Source organism: Anser cygnoides, chromosome 28, assembly GCF_040182565.1.
Source record: "Anser cygnoides isolate HZ-2024a breed goose chromosome 28, Taihu_goose_T2T_genome, whole genome shotgun sequence".
In the NCBI taxonomy this organism is placed as follows: domain Eukaryota; kingdom Metazoa; phylum Chordata; class Aves; order Anseriformes; family Anatidae; genus Anser; species Anser cygnoides.
Genome location: NC_089900.1, coordinates 3370095 through 3391129, shown reverse-complemented (window position 1 = coordinate 3391129; position 21035 = coordinate 3370095). Strand labels below are relative to the sequence as shown.

The following is a 21035-nucleotide window of genomic DNA, read 5'->3' as shown; positions in this document are numbered from 1 at the left end:
TATGCTGGGGGACCGATCCTTTGCTTCTGTTCCCTTAGGGTTATATTTACAAGGAAGGTAGAGCATTGTGTGGGCACCCAAATGGGACCTGTGCTAGTAAATTCTTGGGTTGATTGGAACAAGTGGATTGAAAAGATGTTTACAGAGCATGAGGAGACAAGTAAGAGGCACAGATGGCTCAAACTGCAGGCCTGGTGGCTGGTATTCAGCGTTTAGGGGCTGAAAAGAAATGCTCACCAAAGCACATACAAGACCTCCTGGATCCTGATCACTTCCAGCTCTGGAGATGAGAAATGATAGTAGAGAGCTGGAAGAAAACTGACAGAATCAGGCAAAGGCTGAGCCTTCTACAGACTGAACTTTCCAAATGCCTGAAGAATCAGGTAGAGACGGGAAATGCACAGTTGCAAAGAAGTAGCCTTAACGTTCAGAGATTTAGACCTGGTGGAGCCGAGTAGCCCTATATCTACTCCAAATCTACTCCTTTTTAGTTTAAAACCACTAGTCCTTGTCCTATCACTACACCCCCTGAGAAAGAGTCCCTGCGCAGCTTTCTTGGAGGCCCCCTTTTGGTACTGGAAGGCTGCAATGAGGTCTGCCCAGAGCCTTCTCTTCTCTAGACTGAACAACTCTCCCAGCCTGTCTTCGTGGGACAACCCTCTGATCAGCCTCGTGGCCACACTTCTTTTGATGCAGCCCGCGATACGGCTGGCTTTCTTTTTTTTTATGGCATGTGCACATTGCCAGTTCATGCAGAGTCTCTCACCCACCAATGCTCCCAGGCCCTTCTCAGGGCTGCTCTCAACCCATTCTCCACCCAGCCTGGATTTGTGCTTAGGATTGCCCTGATCCAGGTGCAGGACCTTCCACTTGGCCTTGTTGAACCTCACGAGGTTTGCACTGGCCCAGCTCTCAAGCCTGTGCAGGTCCCCCTGGATGGCATCCCTTCCCTCCAGCATGTCGACCGTGCCACACAGCTTAGAGTCATCAGCAAACGTGCTGAGAGTGCACTCAATCTACCGTCCATGTCGCTGACAAATATATTAAATAATGCCGGCCCCATACTGACTCCTGAGGGACACGACTCATCACTGATCTCCACTTGGGCATGAAGCCGTTGACCACAACTCTCTGAGTGCAACCATCCAGCCAATTCCTTGCCCATGGAGTTGCTCATCCATCATATCCACGACTCTCCAATTTGGAGACAAGGATGTCATGCAGGACAGTGTCAAATGCCTTGCAGAAGTCCAGGTAGATGACGGCAGCTGCTCTTCCCCTATCCACCAGTGCTGTAACCCTGCTGTAGAAGGCCACCAGATTTTTCAGGCATGATCTGCCCTTACTGGAGCCACGCTGACTGTCACCAAGCACCTCTTTGTTTTCCACGTGCCTTGGAATAGTTCCCAGGAGGCTCTGCAGTACCTCATTCTCCCAGTCTGTTCCTTTGTATTCTGTGAATTGGCTAGTGTGGCTAGAGCACTTGACAGTGAAGACTGAAGCAAAAAAGTCGTTGACTACCCCAGCCTCCTCCGTGTACCATGTAACCAGGTCTCCCATTTCCTTCAGCAGAGGGCCCACGTTTTCCCTAGTCTTGCTTTTATCACCAATATACCTGTAGAAGCCCTTCCTGTTGCCCCTGACGCTCCTGACAAGAGTCAATTCTAGTGGGGCTTAGCTTTCTGAACTTGATCCCTGGCTGCTCGGTAAATGTTCCTGCATTCCTCCTAGGAGGCTCAAGGGAGACCTTATCGCCCCACTGCCCCACGCGTGGTCCCACAGCCATGCTGCCAAGGCACCGCACATGGCAGTGCACGATCAGGGCTGAGTCAAGCACTTACTGACCGCACCAGGGACAATAGACATGGAAGACAGAATGCAATGCACAGGAAAAATTACACATAATAAGCAACCAAATAACAGTAGTTTTGTAGCCACGGCCACCCTCATGTCCAGTCTCCAAATGGGGTCCTGCTATCATTTGTCTTCAGTTGTTTGGTTAATTCTTGTAATTCCTGTATCTTCACGTGTACCAAGTGGGAATGATCACTCGGGTTCATATAAGACATACCTGCAAAGTCCTCGCAACCATGACCATGGACAAGTAACAAAAATCAATCCCAGCTCTATTTTGTAGCGTAGCATGCCTTATTAACATTTACGTCAAGCAGCAAGCCAGGTAGCGCAGCACTAGTGGCATCACTAAATTTACTTAGTCAGCACGCTAGGCGATTCAGGGTGGTTAACGCTCGAGCACTAGCCAAACCGGGTTCCGTACTATTCACCCACCATGACACTAAGTTGTTTTTCCCTGTATAGGTGAAAAATGCGCAGTAGGTCGCTGACAACGAGCCCAGGAGGCTCAATTCTTGGGACGGGAGGCTTGGTGTCTGCCCAGCTCTGGATAACCAACCATTCCAGGAGTCGCTCCAGGCCTCGCAGCGTGGCTCTCAGGCCATGGCTTGGTCACATAAGCGGGCTAGGCGTTCCCGTCTCAGCAGCGCTCCGACCCGACAGATGCAAAAGGGGTGCTGCGGTGCAGCAAGACTCAGGCACATAATATCCTGGCCTGTGGCATTAGCCATGGTCACCCATACGTTCTGTTGAGGCTGTGGGATGATCCACGCTGACCTGGAAAACAGCCGGGGGGGAGTGGGGGTGGGGTGATGGCAGGGGGGGGAACCATGGCCACGGGCCGCGGGGAAGCTGCAGCAGCCTTCAGGAGCACGCTGCGTCTGTCCCAGACATTTCTCCCCACTCTCCTCTTCATCTGCAGCGCATGCCCTACTCCTCTCCCTCACCATGATGTGCTGAGGGTATGTTTGCCATTCCCTCGTGTACCACCTCTGCCTCCCGCATGGCAGACAGGGGGATGGTGCTGAGGCCTCCTCAAAGCACAGAGCCCCGTGGGATGTGCGGGGCTGCAATTCCCTCCGTATAACACATCCTACTCGGACAACAGCAAAGGCTGGCTGTTGTTCAGCCAAGTTCAGGTGCGGTGAGGGACTGCTGTATCCCAGGTGCCTTTGCTCCCATCTTTTTCTTGAAAAAGGCCCAGCCCCAGGACAGGCCTCAAACCCGCCCTCCCTGGAAGGGTTACAGCTGTGGCTGTACAAATATATACATCACTATACAGACAGAAAATGTGAATATTTCCACCAAGAAAGGCAGATAATACAGATATGATTGGCACAAATTTACCCATTCGAAGATGGAGCATTTCAGGGAATCTTTTTAACTCTGTTTTTTCTGCTCTAACAGGCAGGAGAGTTTGACAAGTCACAGATTTTCTCTGTGCCAGGAGTGAGGGGTGGCATGAACAGTCCTGGGCAGGGAGGGTTTTGTGGCATCAGGGCTCTATGCAGGACAGAAAATTGTAATTTTATTACTGTAGGCCTGAGTATTACCTACTTGTTTTTAAAGCAGTTCAAACATTTCACCTCAATCAGCACATTACAGTCAGCTGAAATGACTGAACAATTCTAATACAATATAAGAGGTGTCCCATGACATCAAAATTATCATATTTCAGGATGCGTATTACAGCGAGAGAAAAATATTGATCTTCCCCTGTACTGGCATTGCCAGAATTTCTCTTATGCACTGCACTTCATCTTCTCAGTCTTTGAGGCATTTCCACCTGGCCTTATGAAACAGACCATGCTGGAAGTCACTTTTCCAGCAGAATGTGTGGACATGTGCAGTTTCCATTGTTCTGCAGAGTTCCCCTCCACTTGCTCTTGCTCTTTGGTCATTCAGATACTTCTCATTTACCCAGTTGCTTCTAGGGATTTCGGGGAGGTTGAGTTTGCCTGTGTTTCATCAGTCCCTCTCATCATCCCTGTAGCTAACTCTGTAGCTGTATTTCTCTTTTACCATTTCCTATCACTCTGTGACAAAAATTACTTGTACAGTCATCCCTTGTGGATGGTGCACCTCATTGGAGGCAACTTGGAGTTGGCTCACTGTTGTGGGCTCTGGTTTGTTTGTTTCTTTTCCTTTTGTTGATGTTTGTTTCTTTTATATATATATTTTTATAAATACTGAAAACAAAGACAGCCACACACCAAAATAACAACAAAAAACTGTGTGCAGACAGATGTCTGAGGAAAGGAGGCAGGAGTTAGTGCAAAAAACCTGTCACATCCAGCTGCAGATTTCAGTGGAGAAGCCCTGTGTAAGGAAAAGTGATGCAAGTCCCAGGTGGCTGATGAGAGAAGTGGTGGGGATGGGGAGCTGAGCAGCAAGGTTGTCCATAGAGTCTGGGACTGCAGGGGGCTGCTTTTCCTACACATCCAGACCTCCTTAGGAGGCACATTGGATCCGTGTCAACTAGAGAATGATTCTGTCACTTCTTATGAAAACTCAAGATTAATGGAAACTAATCTTAAATAAAGAAAATGCTTTCTGTAAAGTGCTCATAGAAAACTTCCTCTTTAAACTGCATTCTTGAAACCTCACTAATTATTTGTACAAGTCTGGAAGACTGGATGAAAATGGCTGAATGGTAATGAGCCCCATGGTGCATTTGGTGCTGAGACCATGAACCTCAGGTAGTGAGAGGAGAATGATGTAACTGCAGGAGAAGTTAAAGTCAGAAGGAGACTTTGAAGTGTCTGGGAGTATTAATGGGCCCCAGTGAGGGTCATTACTGACAAAGCCTCCCCATGGACTTGTTAGAGCAGACAATTGGAGGCCATGATTGCAGGTAGGCAAAGGCACTGGGCAGGAGACTGATGCTCAGTAAAGGCCTTGGTTTGTTTGGTGAAGCACAAAGGCCAAGCCTTGTCCACAGCCCCTGGGAAGGGAGGCCCTGACCCTCACCCATGGCTCAGGGCTCTTCCTGGGGCAGTGGGATGTGGGGTGTGTGATGCTGTGTGAAGGACAATGCTATGACACCTCCTGGCCTCCCCACTGGGTTGCAAGGAGGCAACAAGGCCCCAGTGTCATGAGCACAGCAGGTCTCCTCATGAGCCTCAGTAGCAGACAGCTGCCATAGGCAGGGGGACAAAGCCCTTGGTTCTGCTGGGGCCTTCCAGCCTTGCCAGTGCTCTCAGTCTTCACCACCATAGGTCCTGCCCTGTCCTATCCCTTCCCACTTTTCCCTGCAGGCTGTAGGCGCCCACCTCACTTTTCCACCTTGCTCTAATACTTGCGTTTCCTTATTTTCACTGACGTCTGTGTAGTGGGTTTACATGGTGAGGTTTTTTTGTAGCGGAGGACTGCAGGGATGGCTTCTGTGACAAGAATGCAGAAGCTGCCCCATGTTAGATAAGGGCCAATTTCAGCTGGCTCCAAAGGGACCCACCGCTGGGCAGATCAGAGCCAAAAGACGATGTTGCTTGCACCTCTGTGAGAGCAGATCTAAGAAAAGGGGTAAAACAAAACAACAACAACAAAAACCTCCTGCACAACAGCAGTTTGGGAGAGAGAGGAGTGAGACCCAGCCCTGCGGACCCCAAGGTCAGATCAAGCATCAGGGACTGACCACAGCCCCTATTTCCCATTCCCCTGCACTGTTTGGGGGATAGAGGTAGAAGAGGGTGGATTGTTGGAGGGTGTTTTCTAGTTTTCTTTTAGTTTCTCACTGCCCTAGCCTGTTAGTAATAGGTAAGAAATTATATTAATCTCCCTATGCTGAGTCTGTTTTGCCCATGGCAGTAATTGCTGCGATATCCCTGTCCTTATCTCAACCCTTGAGCCCTTTTCATCATATTTTCTCCCCCTTTCCCTTTGAGGAGGGGGAGTGAGAGAGCAGCTGTGGTGGAGTTCAGCTGCCCAGCTGGGTAAAACCACCACACCTGCTCTAGCTGACTCTGCTTGATCAGGGAGATTGGACAACACAGTCTCCAAGGTTCCCCTTCCAACCTCAGCTATAGTAAGAATCTGTGAATATGTGATTACTCATTCAGCACGGATCCTCTCAGTCCTTTAGAGTATCACTTGGAAAACAGCTTTAAAAACAAACAAATAGACAAACAAGAAAGAAAAACCATACAAAACCAACCAACCAAAACCACCCCCAAACTCCCAAAAGAACTACAAAGGCCATTAGGTTATTGTGGGTTTGGAGAATGTCTCAAAAATTTGTCTATAAGATATGAAATCACTTAAGATTACTTTAAGTTAGTCACAAATTACTTAAGATTGAACCATTCCTTTTATTTTATTATTATTATTTTTTAATGTAATATCTTTACCACCTCGCTGAGCATTTCTAGTTTGGATTATTTCTGCAGTAATTTTGGTACTTGAAGCCACTGTATCTTTGGAGTTTGGTCTTTTTATTTATTAATGGAGATATTTTTCTCTTCTTGGCAGCTATGCTTTCAGAGCTCCTGTCTGTTTTTCATCTCAGGATTAGTTTGTGTAGCAAGGCAGGCTGTGTTAGTGATGTTGTTTTCACAGCTCAGAGTTCTTCCAGTAGGATATTCAGTTTCTCCAGCTCTTTTCCTTGTCTCTTTAACACTTTCTTCTTTTTCTCCATTTACTTCTTGAGAGTCCCCCATCTGCTCTGCATCAGGCACAACATTCACTCCAAAGGCTAAGCATTATATTGATGGAGGTGTTCGTATCCAGTAGAATAAAGTTGCCTTATTTTTTTTTTCCCCACTCTAATCCTGCATTTAAGAAAGTAAAAGCAAGATATGGTCTCCAACAGTCTGTCAGAAAAAGTGAAGAGACTTGAACAAAAATGTCCTGGGGAGATTTTTCCAGGAGTGACTCATGGTTTGGACTATGGTCCATACTCATGGTTTTCCCGCCTGCTTAGTCACCCCCAGGAGCTTGCACAAAGTACGTTTCAAGGCTTCCTTCATCTGCTCATTCCTTAGACTGAATATGAAAGGGTTTAAAAGAGGTGTGACAGTGCTGGAGAGAACGGAGAGGGTTTTGTTGAGGTGCACAGAGTTCATCTGGGGTGGCCTGAGATAGATAAAGATGGAGATACCAAAGCCCAGGGAAACCACAATGAAATGTGAAGCACAAGTGGCAGATGCTTTCTGTCTGCCCTGGTTAGATGGGATCCAGAGTATGGTTGAAATGATCCAGACGTAGGATGCTGCAGTCAGTGCCAGGGAACCAAGGAGCAGGACCAAAGACACCACCAAATCATTCAGCTCGACAAACCAAACATCTGTACAAGCGAGGTGCAGGAGAGGCGCGCTGTCACAGAAGTAGTGGTCAATGACATTGGGACCACAGTAGGGCAGCCTGGCTCTGAGGACCACTGACGGCAGGATCATGACCAAGCCACCCACCCACACAGAGAGGACGAGCTGGTTGCACACCCTTGCTGTCATGATGGTGGGATACCTCAGGGGGTGGCATATTGCCACATACCGGTCGTAGGACATGATGGCAAAGAGGATGAACTCGGCTGCAACAAGGAAGAAGTAAAAGTAGAGCTGGCTAAAGCAGCCCGCAAAGGAGATGGTTTTCTTCTCTGATAGAACATTTGCCAGCATTTTCGGCACCACAGTGGAGGTTGTGGAGATCTCAATGAAGGAGAAATTACTGAGGAAGTAGTACATGGGAGAATGGAGATTGCAGTCTACATATACAAGTACAATGATAAGAGCATTTGCCAGGACAGTGACTAAATAAACAAGCAGGAACACCACGAAGAAGACAATCTCTACCTCAAGGCTGTTAGGAAATCCCACCAGGATGAACTCTGTCACAGTTGTGGTATTCCCCATTGTTCCCCACACGTCCTCTGTCAGCTCTTCGAAAATTCAGTTGAGTCATTTTAAATAAAGATCTTTTCTTAACAGTCACGTCTCCATTCCTCCCCATTTAGCAGTCACCGATACTTGTTACAGCTTTTCGCTTAAAAAGGACTGAGCAGACAAGTCCTTGCTGCCAAGCTGCTTCAGTGTCTCTGTTACCGTCAGTCAAAATTACCATCAAACATCAACATATGACTAGTTATTTTCACCCTGCATTTCCTACAGCTGTATTTTCAGTTATGCATGCTCAAAGTGGCAAAACATTGCATTTGCAAGGGAAATGCCCTTGCTTAGACATTGGTTGCTTCATGATTGCCTTCATCACGAAGGACATCCTACGTATTTAGTTTGGGTGCCTTCCTGAAAGCTGTTGTGCCTGAATTCCCGATGAGAGGTTCCGTTCTGGAAACCGAGAGGCAAAATACAGAGACAGACTGAGAGAGAGAGGAAAAGATGATCCCGCGTTCCTGGTTTCTGTTGTAACAGCAGCAGAACTCACTCTTTAGCTGAGTTACTTATTGCACAGCACCCAGCATGAGAAACACGGAGGAGCAAATGCAGGTGCAGGGTGATGGGGCTTGGAGTATCAGAATAAAAAGGGGCTCACACTCTCATTGCCAATATAACCGTGGCTCTCCTTCAGGTCTGACAAGCTGTACTCCATCCTGTGAGAATGGAGCAATGTTTTCTACGGTCTGCGTAAGTCCTGGCTGCAGATTCCTGTGGGAATTAGATTAGTCATGGCAAAAAAGCCTAAACGATTAATGTTTGAAGCCTCTCAGGGAAGGAAGCCCCAAAAGTAATGTTCAGGAGTGGGGCAGAAGTGATTATATCATTATTTTTTTTCTCTGTTTCGTGAAGAGGACACATTTCACAATGGGACAAGAATACTTGATAGACTGTCTGAGAAATTCCAAAGGAAATGATAAAATAATTCCCCTCTTCACAAATATTTGCACCCATCCTTCAGAGATACAACGGCAATGGGTAGATTCCAACCACTTTGTCCAAGGGACTTTGCAGGGTGAATGTCTTGTTTTTTTAACTAGCACAAAAGTGCACACTCACGGGGAATTCCAGGGTCCAGTTCATCTTCCTGGTTTAGGACAGAGCTAGCTGAGGACTAGGAATGTTAATGCCTCTCTGGATAGACATTTTCGTTGAAGAGGCAGTTCCCCCAGTTCAGATGGATCATATTAAATCACATTAACCCTGAAAAACTGTTCAGGCGGATGTCCTTCAGGGCTCATGGTGCTGTCTTGAGCAGTCCTAGTTCACTCATACCCAGTAACAAATGTGTGTGTGCATATTTGTGTGTTTTGTTTCATTTTGTTACCCTCGGAACACCTGAAATAAGGGCTCTAACTAAGTGATGCTGAGGCTGAGGCTGTGTGTCCCGGTTTGTTGCAGGACAGCCCGTAGGGCATTGGAGTGTATGGGTCTGGTAGGACAATCTTGCAGAATTACCCTGGGTGAACATTGCCAAGGGGACTGGAGGGGATAAACTGACGCGACAGAGGGGTGTACTGGTTTTGGCTGGGATAGAGTTAATTTTCATCTTCATAGTTCCCAAGAAGCTATGTTTTCTAGTTGTGTGTGCTGGTTTAACACTGGTAGGTAGCTAAGCACCACCATGCCATTCTCTTACTCACCCTCCTCAGAAGGGGGAGAAAACACCAAAAAAAATAAAATAAAAAATAAAGAGATAAAGGTAAAAATAAAGAGATAAGGTTGAGATAAAGACAGGGAGATCACTCGTACTCATAGTACCGTAACAGGCAAAACAGGCTCACCTTATGGGAGATTAATGTAATTTATTGCCTATTGATAACAGACTGGAGCAGTGAGAACCAAAGGCAAACCAAAACCACCTTCCTCCCATCTACCCTCTTCTACCTTCTCCTCCCAAGCAATGCAGAGGAATGGGGAATGCGGTCAGTCCATACTGCTTCGTTGATGATAATCCTTCATCCTCACTCTCTTCCCTTACTCCAGCATGGGGTCCCTCCCAGAGAAGTCCTTCCCGAACTGATCCAACATGAGCATCCCACAGACCGCGTGCAGTTCTTCCTATGGGGCACTGTTCTTTGGGAATGGGTGGCTCCAGTCCTCTTAGTTATGTTAGCACAGAAAAACTGTGTTGGAGCTGTGGCCGTGTCCTCGGGCTGGTGATGGCCATTACTGCTGTCCCTGTGCTGCTGTACTGAACAGGCTGGAAGTCCAGTGTCAGCTTGAGGGACTGTGGCCTGTGGATGAATCTACGTGGGAGCACGGATACCCCAAAGGGTCTGCATCTGTGGATATGTCCACAATGCAGAAGGTACATCCCTGAAGGGCTATGAGTCTCTGAGTCGATGAGTCGATGAGTCTTTGAGTCTACTAGGAGTCTACTAGGAGTCTATGCATCTACTAACAATGAGTCTGAGTCTACAAGTCTACGTCTACGAGTCTATGAGTCTTTGAGTCTGTGAGTCTGTGAGTCTATGAATAAGGCCACAGAGGAGCAGGTGAGGTGACATGAAGTGACTGTGGCCATGGATAAGTGCACACTGCAGCAAGTACACCGCTGAAGGAACTGTGCCTCATGGATAAGGCCACACCAGAGCAGGCACACCCCAAGGGGAGGGAGGCCTCTTAATAAGCCAGCACCGGAGCAGGGGCAAAGGGAGGAGTTCGCTGCAATGTTAAAACCTGTGGCCCTTTTGATTCTCTACCTCATCCAACTGCAGGGGAGTGAGTGTCTGTGTCGTGCTTTGCTTTCCACCAAGGTTAAACCACAACAGGTCTTTGTGGATGCATCGGGAGTGTTGCCAGCAGGGGAAGGAAATAAACTTTCCCCCTCAAGCCTAGTAAGACCTCAGTTGGAATGCTGTGTCCAGCGTTTGGCTCCCCGTTACAAAAGAGACATGGGACATACTGGAAAGAGTCCCAGGAAGGACCACAAAAATAATGACAGGACTGGAGCATCTCTCCTGTGAGGAAAGGCTGAGAGAGCTGGAACTGTTTAGTCTAGAGAAGAAAAGGCTCAGGGAGATCTCATATAGAAATACCTGAAGGCAGGGTGCAAAGAGGATGGAGCCGTGCTTTTTCCAGTGGTGCCCAGCGGCAGAACAAGACGCAGGAGGTTCCCTCTGAACATCAGAACATTCTTTACTCTGTGGGTGACTGAGAACTGGCACGGGTTGTCCAGAGAGGTTGTGGAGTCTCCCTCCTTGGAGATATTCAAAAGATGTCTGGACATGATCCTGGACAAGCGCATCTGGGTAGCCCTGCTTGCCCAGGGGGGTTGGACAAGACGACGCCCAGAGGCTCCTTTCAAGTTAAACCATTTTCTGACATATTTGCAGGGCCCCGGGGTGTCTCTCTTAAACCCAGCTCAGGAAAGTTATGGCTTTCCTGGATATCATGTGGTATATCCCAGCTGTAGGCAATTGTGCTGGGCACCTGACAAAGCCCTAGACACCTTTCTTATGCCATTAAAATGAGACCCCTTGGATTAAATAACGTTCATACGCGGGGATATGTACTTGTCTTAACTTAGTTTGCCCTAAGTATACACGTCTGGTCTAATTTTGGGTGGTCAAGGATATTCAATTTGGTCAAGGATATCCACTTTTTCACAAGGATATTTCACTTTTATTCACAGCGGTCAAAGAATTCCCTTTGAGAAACAGCCAAGAGCAGGTTGAGAGGCTGTGGGTAAAAATTAAGGACCAGACCAACAAAGGACATCTTGTGGTCGGGGTCTACTGCAGGCTGCCTGATCAAGAGGAGTCTGTCGATGAGGCCTTCTTGCTCCAGCTACAAGAAGCATCGCGCTCACAGGCTCTCATCCCCCTGGGGGATTTCAACCACCCGGATGTTTTCTGGGAAAGCCACGTGTAAGCAATCCAGGAGACTCCTGGAATGCAGTGAGGACAAATTCCACGTCCAGGTATTAGGCAAACCAAGCAGAGGAGAAGCGTTACCGGACCTGGTGCTCACCAGTGTGGAAGATCTCATTAAAGAGGTTAAGATTGGAGGAAGCCTGGGTTGCAGTGACCATGCCGTGGTTGAGTTGGTGATCTCGAGGGATATGGGCCCTGCTAAGAGCAAAGTCAGGACCCTGAACTTGAGGAGAGCCAACTTCCAGCTGTTCAGAGAATTAGTAGGTGAGATCCCATGGGACACGGTCCTTAGGGACAGGATCTGATCAGAGCTGGCAGCTCTTTAAGGGTATTTTCTTTGGAGCGCAAGAGCTCTCTGTTCCCATACGTAATAAATCACGCAGGGAAGGCAGGAAACGGGCACGGCTGAACAAGGACCTGCTGGTCAAACTTAGGCAAAAGGAGGAAATGCACAGACAGTGGAAACAGGGCCATGTACCCTGCAAGCAAAGAGCAAGTTTGGGACCTCCTGACACAACTTAGCAACTAGAAGTCTGTGGGGCCTGAGAACATGCATCGCAGGGTCCTGAGGGAATTGGCTGATGTAGTCGCCAAGCCACTCTCCACCGTATTTGAAAAGTCCTGGCAGTCAGATGAAGTCCCTGGTGACTGGAAAAAGGGAAACATCACTCCCGTTTTTAAAAAGGGAAGAAAGGAGGACCCAGGGAACTAGAAACCAGCGAGCCTCACCTCTGTGCCTGGCAAGATCATGAAACGAATCCTGAAGGCAACGTTAAGGCACACGCAGGACAAGGAGGTGATCCGGGACAGCCAGCATGGCTTCACCAAGGGCAAATCCTGCCTGACCAGCCTGGTGGCCTTCTCTTATGGAGTGACTGCATCAGTCGACAAGGGAAGACTGACCAATGTCATCTACTTGGGCTTCAGTAAGGTCTTTGACACAGTCCCACACAACATCCTAATCTCTAAATTGGAAAGATGTGGATTTGAAGGGTGGACCATCCGGCAGATAAGGAATTGGCTCAATGGCTGCACGCAGAGTAGTGGTCACTGGTTCTATGTCCAGGTGGAGGCCAGTGATGAGCGGTGTCCCTCAGGGGTCTGTCTTGGGACCGGTGTTTTCACTATTGACCTATTAAAGCAGGTCCAGAAGTGGGCCACAAAGATGATCAGAGGGCTGGAGCGCCTCTCCTGTGAAGAGAGGATGAGAGAGGTGGGGCTGTTTAGTCTAGAGAAGAGAAGGCTCCAGGTAGACCTTACTGCAGCCTTTCAGTATTTAAAGGGGTCTTATAAAAAGGACGGAGAAAGACTCTTTACTCAAGTAGATAATGATAGGACAAGGGGGAAAGGTCATAAACTAAAAGAAGATAGATTTAGATTAGACATTAGGAAGAAATGCTTCCCTCTAAGGGTAGTGAGGCACTGGAACGGGTTGCCCAGAGAAGCTGTGGATGCCCCATTCCTGGAGGTGTTCAAGGCCAGGTTAGATGGAGCCTTGGCCAACCTGATCCAGTGGGTGGCATCCCCACCTATGGCAGGGGGGTTGGAGTTAGATGATCTTCCAACCCGAGCCATTCTGTGATTCTCTGATCTCTGGCCCACAGTCAATAATAAGGAAGGCTGTAAGTACGCTCAGAGGGTTTCCATTACAGCTCACAAAAACTAGCAGTTATCTTGGAGTCACCGAGTGTTTGCGTCTCCCCATGGAATAAAGAGCAGGGGCTCAGAGCAGCAGCTCCCATGCAGGCACATTTGCATGCCTGGACTGAACCAGGAGGAATCTCAGCTCCTGTGGGTGTGGGGGGTGCACGGGGGGAGCTGAATCCTGCCTAGCCTGCAGGCCTCCAGCTCGAGAGGAGATGCCTGCATTGCATCAGCTAGTCACTGACCTGAACAAGGGCAACAAACAACCCGTCTGGCCTTTTTTTTTTTTTTTTTCATGGGTGTCCAGAGGGAACGTGTACACTTTACAAAGCACGCTCTGGTAAGACAAACTATGCCGCTGGAATCAGTCTCTGTTGTTTAGAGAAGGCCAAGTGGTGATTACTTCAGATGCTTCAAAGCATAATCCCCAGAGGGACCCTGCTGTCAGCCCTGGAGCCCCAGGGACATGTGCAGGGAGCCCAGAGGGGCAGAGCAAGGGAGGCCTTGGGCTGGTTCTGTGCTACCCCTGGGCAGGAGGGAGCTCTTGGCAAGTGTGGAGAGCCAGCTCTGCCCAGGAGCAGCTCCTCTGCACAGCGCAGCAGGGCTGGGGGCACTGCCTGCAGCTGGCACGGGGAGAGAAGGGAGGCAAGGAGAGCAGAGCGGCGGGATGGCCGAGCTCACGGCGTGGGAGGAATCTGCACGAGCCTGGACACAGTGAGTCCCCGGCAGCAGGGCAATGTGGATGAGGACTCAGCCTGCCCAGGGAGCTGCAGGGAGAAGCTGTGGGGGGAAGGAGCCTGCCTTCATTTCTGTGTTCTTGTTGCAGGGCAGGCTATATGCTGAGGGTTGATGAGGACCTTTGTGTTGTCCGAGAGCCCTTGCGCAGCCCCTGTGGATCAGCATCCTTGTCGTGGCCTCTTCATTACACCCTGCACAGCTAAAAGGGCGGCGATCGTACCTGCTCCTTGAGCTGCTCCCCTCTTCTCCCAGAACAGCCTGGTTCCTTTTTCAGCGTAACCGCTGAGTGCAGCACCTGAGGATGCTGCAAGCACCAAGCAGCTGGGCACAAGGGTTAAAACTAAACTCTAAAACTCTTTGTAAATAGACAGATGTGCTGCACCTCTCCTTCCACCTTCCTCTGTGGAAGAAGGTGCTGTGAAGTAGACATGACCCACCAGGAGCCGATGGGCAGAGGTGCCCCTTCTGTACAGGACACTCAGCCAGCACAAACCAAGGAGATGCACAAAGATCCTCCTGGAAAGAAATGCAATGTGAGGGTTTAGGAATGAAGGGAGCTTTGCTCAGAGAAGCTTGTTGCAAATGTCTGTTTTTTTTTCTACTTTGGCAGCATCCACCAGCAGAGGCATCAGATGTCCAACAGCAGCTCCATCACCGAGTTCCTCCTGCTGGCATTCGCAGACACGCGGGAGCTGCAGCTCCTGCACTTCGCGCTCTTCCTGGGCATCTACCTGGCTGCCCTCCTGGGCAACGGCCTCATCCTCACCGCCGTAGCCTGCGACCACCGCCTCCACACCCCCATGTGCTTCTTCCTCCTCAACCTCGCCCTCCTCGACCTGGGCTGCATCTCCACCACTCTCCCCAAAGCCATGGCCAATTCCCTCTGGGACACCAGGGCCATCTCCTATGCAGGATGTGTTGCACAGGTCTTTCTGTTTGTCTTCTTTATTGGAACTGAATTTTCAGTTCTCACCATCATGGCCTATGACCGCTACGTTGCCATCTGCAAGCCCCTGCACTACGGGAGCCTCCTGGGCAGCAGAGCTTGTGCCCAGATGGCAGCAGCTGCCTGGAGCTGTGGTTTTTTCAACGCTGTGCTGCACACCGCTGATACATTTTCCCTGCCCCTCTGCCGTGGCAATGCTGTGGACCAGTTCTTCTGTGAAATCCCCCAGATCCTCAAGCTCTCCTGCTCAGATGCCTATCTCAGGGAAGTTGGGTTACTTACGGGTAGTATTTCTTTATTCTGGGGTTGTTTCACTTTCATCATGCTGTCCTACGTGCAGATCTTCAGGGCCGTGCTGAGGATGCCCTCTGAGCAGGGCCGGCACAAAGCCTTTTCCACGTGCCTCCCTCACCTGGCCGTGGTCTTCCTGTTTATCAGCACTGCCATCTTTGCCTACCTGAAGCCCCCTTCCAACTCCTCCCAATCCCCGGACCTGGTGCTGGCAGTTCTCTACTCGGTGGTGCCCCCAGCAGTGAACCCCCTCATCTACAGCATGAGGAACCAGGAGCTCAAGGATGCAGTGAGGAAACTGTTCGCACACTTCCAGCATCAATGAGGCGCCCATCATTCTAACAGGCCACTCACCACAGACAGAAGAGACTTTAGGACCTTTGTATCCCTGATGCTGCCTTACTCACTAATTAGCTTTATTTGTAGGAATGTACGGGCTTGTATCGCAGAATGAGGGCGAGATGACCCAGGCCTGGAGGATGTGTCAGAAGATCAGGTGAGGAACTCCTGCTGTGCGCGTGGCCTTGGGTGTGTAACCAACGACGGTGATAAAAAGAACGAGACCTGAGCACGCGCAAGAACTGGGTTCCACCAGCAAACACGGTGAGGATGCCTACCGACGACCACCAGAAGACCCCAAAAGACCACCAGTAGAAATAAACGGGGACGTTTACATATTCTAAGGAGTTCCAGGAAGTAACAGTACCAATGTGTTAATTATTTTTTGGAAATCTAATGGATATGTATGCTCTGACTGCATATAACCTCTGTAGCTTGAACAACTCGGCGCGCACACCAGGTGGAGCAATCCCCTGTGGGCCCGGCCCCACAATTAATGACATTTCTGCTTTCTACTCCAAATTGAGTCTCAGAGTTTCTTCGACCCGCTTTTACAGTCTTACCAGCTGCTAAGTCCAGGTTGATCTTCCTGGGAGCAGCGCCGGTACTTTGATAACCCACCAACCAATGTGACCGGGAGCTCTGCTCCTTGCCGTTGTCTCCATGTTCGTTTTGCCAGCTCTGTGCCTCAGTTTTGCTGATTTCTTTCTTTCTTTCCTTTCTTTTTTCTTTTTCTTTTCCTTTCCTTTCTTATTTTTAGCCTAATCTTTTCTTCTTAACCCAAACTTTTATTTTTTAACCCAATCTTTTCTTTTTAACCCAATCGTTTCTTATTGTTAATCCAATCAACACTCCCACATTCTGTCTCTTTCCTTATCAATCCGTACACCTGACCACCTCAGCCCTGCGAGGCTCCGTACTTACAAAGATGAGCTGCTCAGGAATTTAAAAGCCATGGGGGAGAAGGTAGAAATGAGGATCCTGAAAGAGGGAGACGAGGCACAGCAGAGGACTTGAGGTGAACAGGATCAGGTGCATGGGTGGTGGTTTCCTCCTTCCTTCCAGTGGCGGGGATCAATATTGAAAGGAAGGGGCAGATCAATACGTGGCGCCGAGGCTGGTGCCACTGACAGAGTTTTGGGTTTCTTGATGGTGGGGAGGTCTACGTGACACTGAGCCTACTGACTCCTGATGGGGACCATCTTTCTTTGAGGGATCTTTGCCCAGGAGTCAGCAGGGCTGATGGACAGGGCTTTAAACTGGATCTGAAGGGGGACAGGGACAAAACCGGGCCCAGCGGTGCCAAGCTGTGGGACTGCATGACAATTTTGGAGGAACTGCACGATAATGAGGCCCTTCAGTCTTGGCTGCAGTGAGAGTGAGATGGCGGAGTTCAGGATCTTAGAATCATAAAATCATAGAACATCCCCACTAGGAAGGGACCCATAAGGATCATCGAGTCCAGCTCCTGGCACCGCACAGGTCTACCCCAAAATTCAGACCATGTGACTAAGTGCACAGTCCAAACGCTTCTTAAACTCTGGCAGGCTTGGTGCAGTGACTCCTTCCCTGGGGAGCCTGTTCCAGCGGGTGACCACCCTCTCGGTGAAGAACCTCTTCCTGATGTCCAGCCTGAACCTCCCCTGCCGCAGCTTGACACCGTTCCCTCGGGTCCTATCTCTGAAGAGAACAGATCGGTGCCTTCCCCTTCGCTCCCCCGCGTGAGGAAGCTGTAGGCTGCGATGAGGTCTCCCCTCAGCCTCCTCTTCTCCAGGCTGAAAAGGCCAAGTGACCTCAGCCGCTCCTCATACGTCTGCCCCTCTAGGTCCTTCACCATCTTCGTCGCCCTCCTCTGGACACTCTCCAACAGTCTCACGTCCTTTTCGTACTGCGGTGCCCAGAACCGCCCCAGGTGGTGTTCTGGAGCCCCGGGGAGGCGCTCGGGTTCTCCGCTCAGCTGTAGGAGTGCGGTGGGGATGTTCTTGGGTTCTCCGGTGAGAGGCTTGGGTGCTCCAGGGAGGTGCTTCTGCGCTGCAGAGAGATGCTGGGCGACTCGCGGGAGAACTTTGGGTGCCTTTGTTGCCCAGAGAGGTGCTTGGGTCTTCCGAGGAGTTGATTGGGTTTTCTATTTAGGGGCTGGGTTCTTCAAAGTAACGCTCGTATGCCACTGGGCGATGTCTTAGCGCCTCAGGAGGCGATGGGTTCGCAGAGGAAGTTTTCAGTGCTCCAATCACGTGCTTGAGGGCCGTGGGGAGGTGCACGTGTCCTCCAAAAAGAACCTTGGGCTCCCTGGGGAGAAAGAGCTGAAATGTGGTTGCTCCAGGCAAGTGCTTTTATGTCCTGGGGAGATGCAATTCTCCACGGAGAGATGCTTCGGTCCCCTTGGGAGATACTTCACGGCTCGAGAGAGACGCTCAGAGATGTCGCCGCAGGGCACCGCGCCCTCGCGTCCTGCCCCAGAGTCACAGCGGGTTTTGGGGTGGTTTTTCCTTGCTGGGCAGCTGAACTCCGCCACAACCGCTCTCACTGCCCCTCCTCAGAAGAGGAGGGGAAGAAGAAAAGGAAAGAAACAGCTCACGGGTACATGTAAGGATAACTTTATTAAAGGAATACATAATTATTAAGGGAAAATTATTATTAATTATATAATTTTTAAAAAGGGAAAGGGGGAAAAGGAAAAAACAACAAGCGGAGGCTGTGCGGAAGTGCAGAGGAAAGAATTTACGCTCTACATCCCAAAAACGAGCGATGCTCCTTTGGGCATTCTGCAGGTCCGGGAGTCCTCCGGTGCCAAGATCCTGAACCGCAGCATCCTAAAATCGGGTGGAGGATTTGGAGATCGAGTCCCACCATCACCGTGACCTCCCAGGGAGGGCAAGGTCTTCTGCATGACGAGGTCCCGATGGGTGAAGTCTTCTGCATGAGATCCCGATGGCAACTCGAGGAACGGAGGCTCTTGAACCACAGGGGGAGTGCTGGGAGAGGTGGAACCCCACCACGAACGCAAGGTGGAGGAGCTCCAATGCCCAAGTCTTGGTCCCTCAAGGGTCCTCTTGCAGGAGGAAGCGGCCTGCGGGCACCAAGGCGAGCGTAGGATGGAGAGGAGGTCCTCTGGGTGCGGAGAGCCCTCTGCGGTGTGGGGTGGAGGTTGTGCTGAGGCGCCACGAAGGACCTGTCCCATGGCTCTGGTCATCTTGGTGGCTTGCGGTCACTTGGTGGCACGTGGTCACCTTGGTAGTTTGAGGGTCACCTTGGTGGCTCAGGATCACCTTCAACTCTTGTAGTCACCTTGGTGGCTCAGAGTCATCTAGGTGACTTTGGGTCACCTTAATATCTGGAGGTCAGCCTGGTGACTTGGGGTCACCTTGATATCTTGTGGTCACCTTGGGGGCCTGGGTTCATCTCAGCATCGTGTGGTCACGGTGGCTTGGGGCTATCTCAGTATCTTGTGGTTGGGCCCAACTTGATGGCTTGGGGACACCTTGGTGGCTCACCATCATCTGGGTGGCCTGGGGGTCACCTCCTTGGCTGGGGTCATCTTGGTGGCTTGGGGGTTACCGCCTTGACTTGGGGACACCTTGGTGGCTTGGGGTCAACCCCTTTGTGTTACTTTGGAACCTTGGGGTCACCTCCTTTGCTTGAGGACACCTTGGTGGCTTGGGGTCACCTCCTTGGCGGTTTGGGGTCACCTTCTTGGCGGTTTGGGTTTTGGTGACTCAGGATCACCTTTGTTTGGGGACCCTTGAAGGCTGAGGGGTGACCTCGATGGCTTGGGATCACCTCCTTTGTATCACCTTGGAACCTTGGGGTCACCTCCTCAGCCTGGGGACACCTTGGTGGCTCGGGGTCACCTCCTTGGCTTGGGGTCACCTTGGTGGCTCAGGGGTCATCTCCTTTGTGTTACCTTGGAACCTTGGGGTCACCCCCTCGGCTTGGGGACACCTTGGTGGCTTGGGGTCATCTTGGTGCTTGGGGTCACCTCCTTGTCTCAGGGGTCACCTTGGTGGCTTGGGGTCATCTTGGTGCTTGGGGTCACCTCCTTGGCTTGGGGACATCTTGGGGACTCGGGGTGACCTCCTTGGTTTGGGGACACCTTGGTGCCCTGGGATCACCTCCTTTGTATCACCATGGAACCTTGGGGTCACCTCCTTGGCTTGGAGACACCTTGGTGGCTTGGCGTCATCTTGGAACCTTGGGTCACCTCCTTGGCGGCTTGGGGTCACCTCCTTGTCTCAGGGGTAACCTTGGTGGCCACCTCCTTGGCTTGGGGACACCTTGGTGGCTTGGGGTCACCTCCTTGTCTCAGGGGTCATCTTAGTGGCTTGGGAACACCTTGGTGGCTTGGAGGTCACCTCCTTTGCTTGGGGCCACCTCCTTGGCAGCTCAGGGCCACCTCCTGAGCTTGGGGCCACCTGGGTGGCACGAGGTCACCTTGAGAAGGAGGGCACCAGGAAGCCCCACCCCCCCCCACCCGGCCAATCGCCTCGTCTCACCTCCAGGAGCCCCTCCCCTTGTCCCCGCCCCCACGCGCACGCAGCCAGGCGGGGTCGGCGTTCGCGGCTGTTTATTGGGGTCCGGGGGACAACGACGGGGCTGTCCCCAGGGCAGCGGGGACATTGGCCTGCGGAGAGGGGCACCGCGTCACCGCCGTGGCGCCCCCCGCCACGCCCGCGTGGCCCCTGCGTGGCCGCTGTCCCCCAGCCCCGCGTCCCCGCTCACCTGCAGCAGCGTGGCCACCTGCGCCGCCGAGAAGCCGGGCACCGCCGCCAGGTCCTGCACCTGCGGGGACAGGGGCGCCCGTGGGGACAGGGGCACCCGGGGACAGCACCGGGCGGGGGGGGTGGCAGGGACACTGGGTGCCCCGGTGGGTTGGCACGGGGTGACGCGGGGCATGCCAGGGGACACCCAGGGGTGGCACAGGGTGACATGGGACACGCATGGGGACACTGGGAGGTGACACAGTGCCGTGGGACATGGCAGGGGACACCTGGGAGTGGCACAGGGTGACACAGGACATCCGGGGGTGGTGTGGGACACGCGTGGGGACCCTGTGAGGTGACACCGTGACACGGGGCACACCAGGGGACACCCGGGGGTGGCACAGGGTGACAACAGGTGACACACCGAGGGTGACACAAGGTGACCCGGGGAGGTGACAAGAAGACACGGGGGGTGACAGCGGGGAGGGGGGTGACAGCGGGGAGGTGACAGGCACTGACCGTGCGGAAGGGGCCGTGCTCCTGGCGCCAGGCGTGGACGCGCCCCCCCCGGCGGGGCCCCAGCCCCCGCAGCTGCGCCGGGTCCCCCCCGTTGAGCGCCCGCAGGACGTGGGCCCGGACCCCCGCCTCCAGCCGGGGGGCGGCCACCGCCTCCCACTGGGGACAGCCCTGGGGACAGCAGGGGACACTGAGCGGGGGGGGGGCACAAATGGACCCCCCCCACGTGTGTCACACCCCCCCA

General features: G+C 51.6%; 3 protein-coding genes across 7 annotated transcripts in view; 1 reads left to right on the top strand and 2 right to left on the bottom strand.

Annotated features, from left to right (window-relative positions):
- Positions 1-6194: 6194 nt before the first annotated feature.
- LOC136787229 (olfactory receptor 6M1-like) lies at positions 6195-14353 on the bottom strand. Its single transcript, XM_066984377.1, has one exon. It carries the CDS (start codon positions 7698-7700, stop codon positions 6750-6752), a length of 951 nt encoding a protein of 316 aa, XP_066840478.1. The 5' UTR covers positions 7701-14353; the 3' UTR covers positions 6195-6749.
- Positions 14354-14600: 247 nt separating this feature from the next.
- LOC136787169 (olfactory receptor 14C36-like) lies at positions 14601-15561 on the top strand. The gene has a single exon (XM_066984300.1). It carries the CDS (start codon positions 14632-14634, stop codon positions 15559-15561), a length of 930 nt encoding a protein of 309 aa, XP_066840401.1. The 5' UTR covers positions 14601-14631.
- A 2595-nt stretch (positions 15562-18156) lies between these two features.
- The window catches only part of LOC136787228 (kinesin-like protein KIF22), a 54425-nt gene continuing 51546 nt past the window's right edge, over positions 18157-21035 (bottom strand). Inside the window, exons 7-11 of one of the 5 annotated variants that reach the window (XM_066984368.1) lie at positions 20795-20962; positions 20295-20354; positions 19947-19987; positions 19612-19776; positions 18157-19554 (exon numbers count right to left, since the gene is read on the bottom strand). In XM_066984368.1, the coding sequence (XP_066840469.1) occupies positions 19442-19554; positions 19612-19776; positions 19947-19987; positions 20295-20354; positions 20795-20962 (547 nt within the window). In that variant the 3' untranslated portion in view covers positions 18157-19441. Of the gene's footprint in view, positions 19988-20068; positions 20197-20294; positions 20355-20794; positions 20963-21035 lie in introns of all 5 variants that reach the window. The other 4 variants (XM_066984372.1, XM_066984374.1, XM_066984371.1 and 1 more) reach the window with 4 other exon arrangements.

Excerpts from the sequence above, each read along its gene's own strand:
- LOC136787169 (XM_066984300.1), top strand. The coding sequence starts at position 14,632 with ATGTCCAACAGCAGCTCCATCACCGAGTTCCTCCTGCTGGCATTCGCA.
- LOC136787229 (XM_066984377.1), bottom strand. The coding sequence starts at position 7,700 with ATGGGGAATACCACAACTGTGACAGAGTTCATCCTGGTGGGATTTCCT.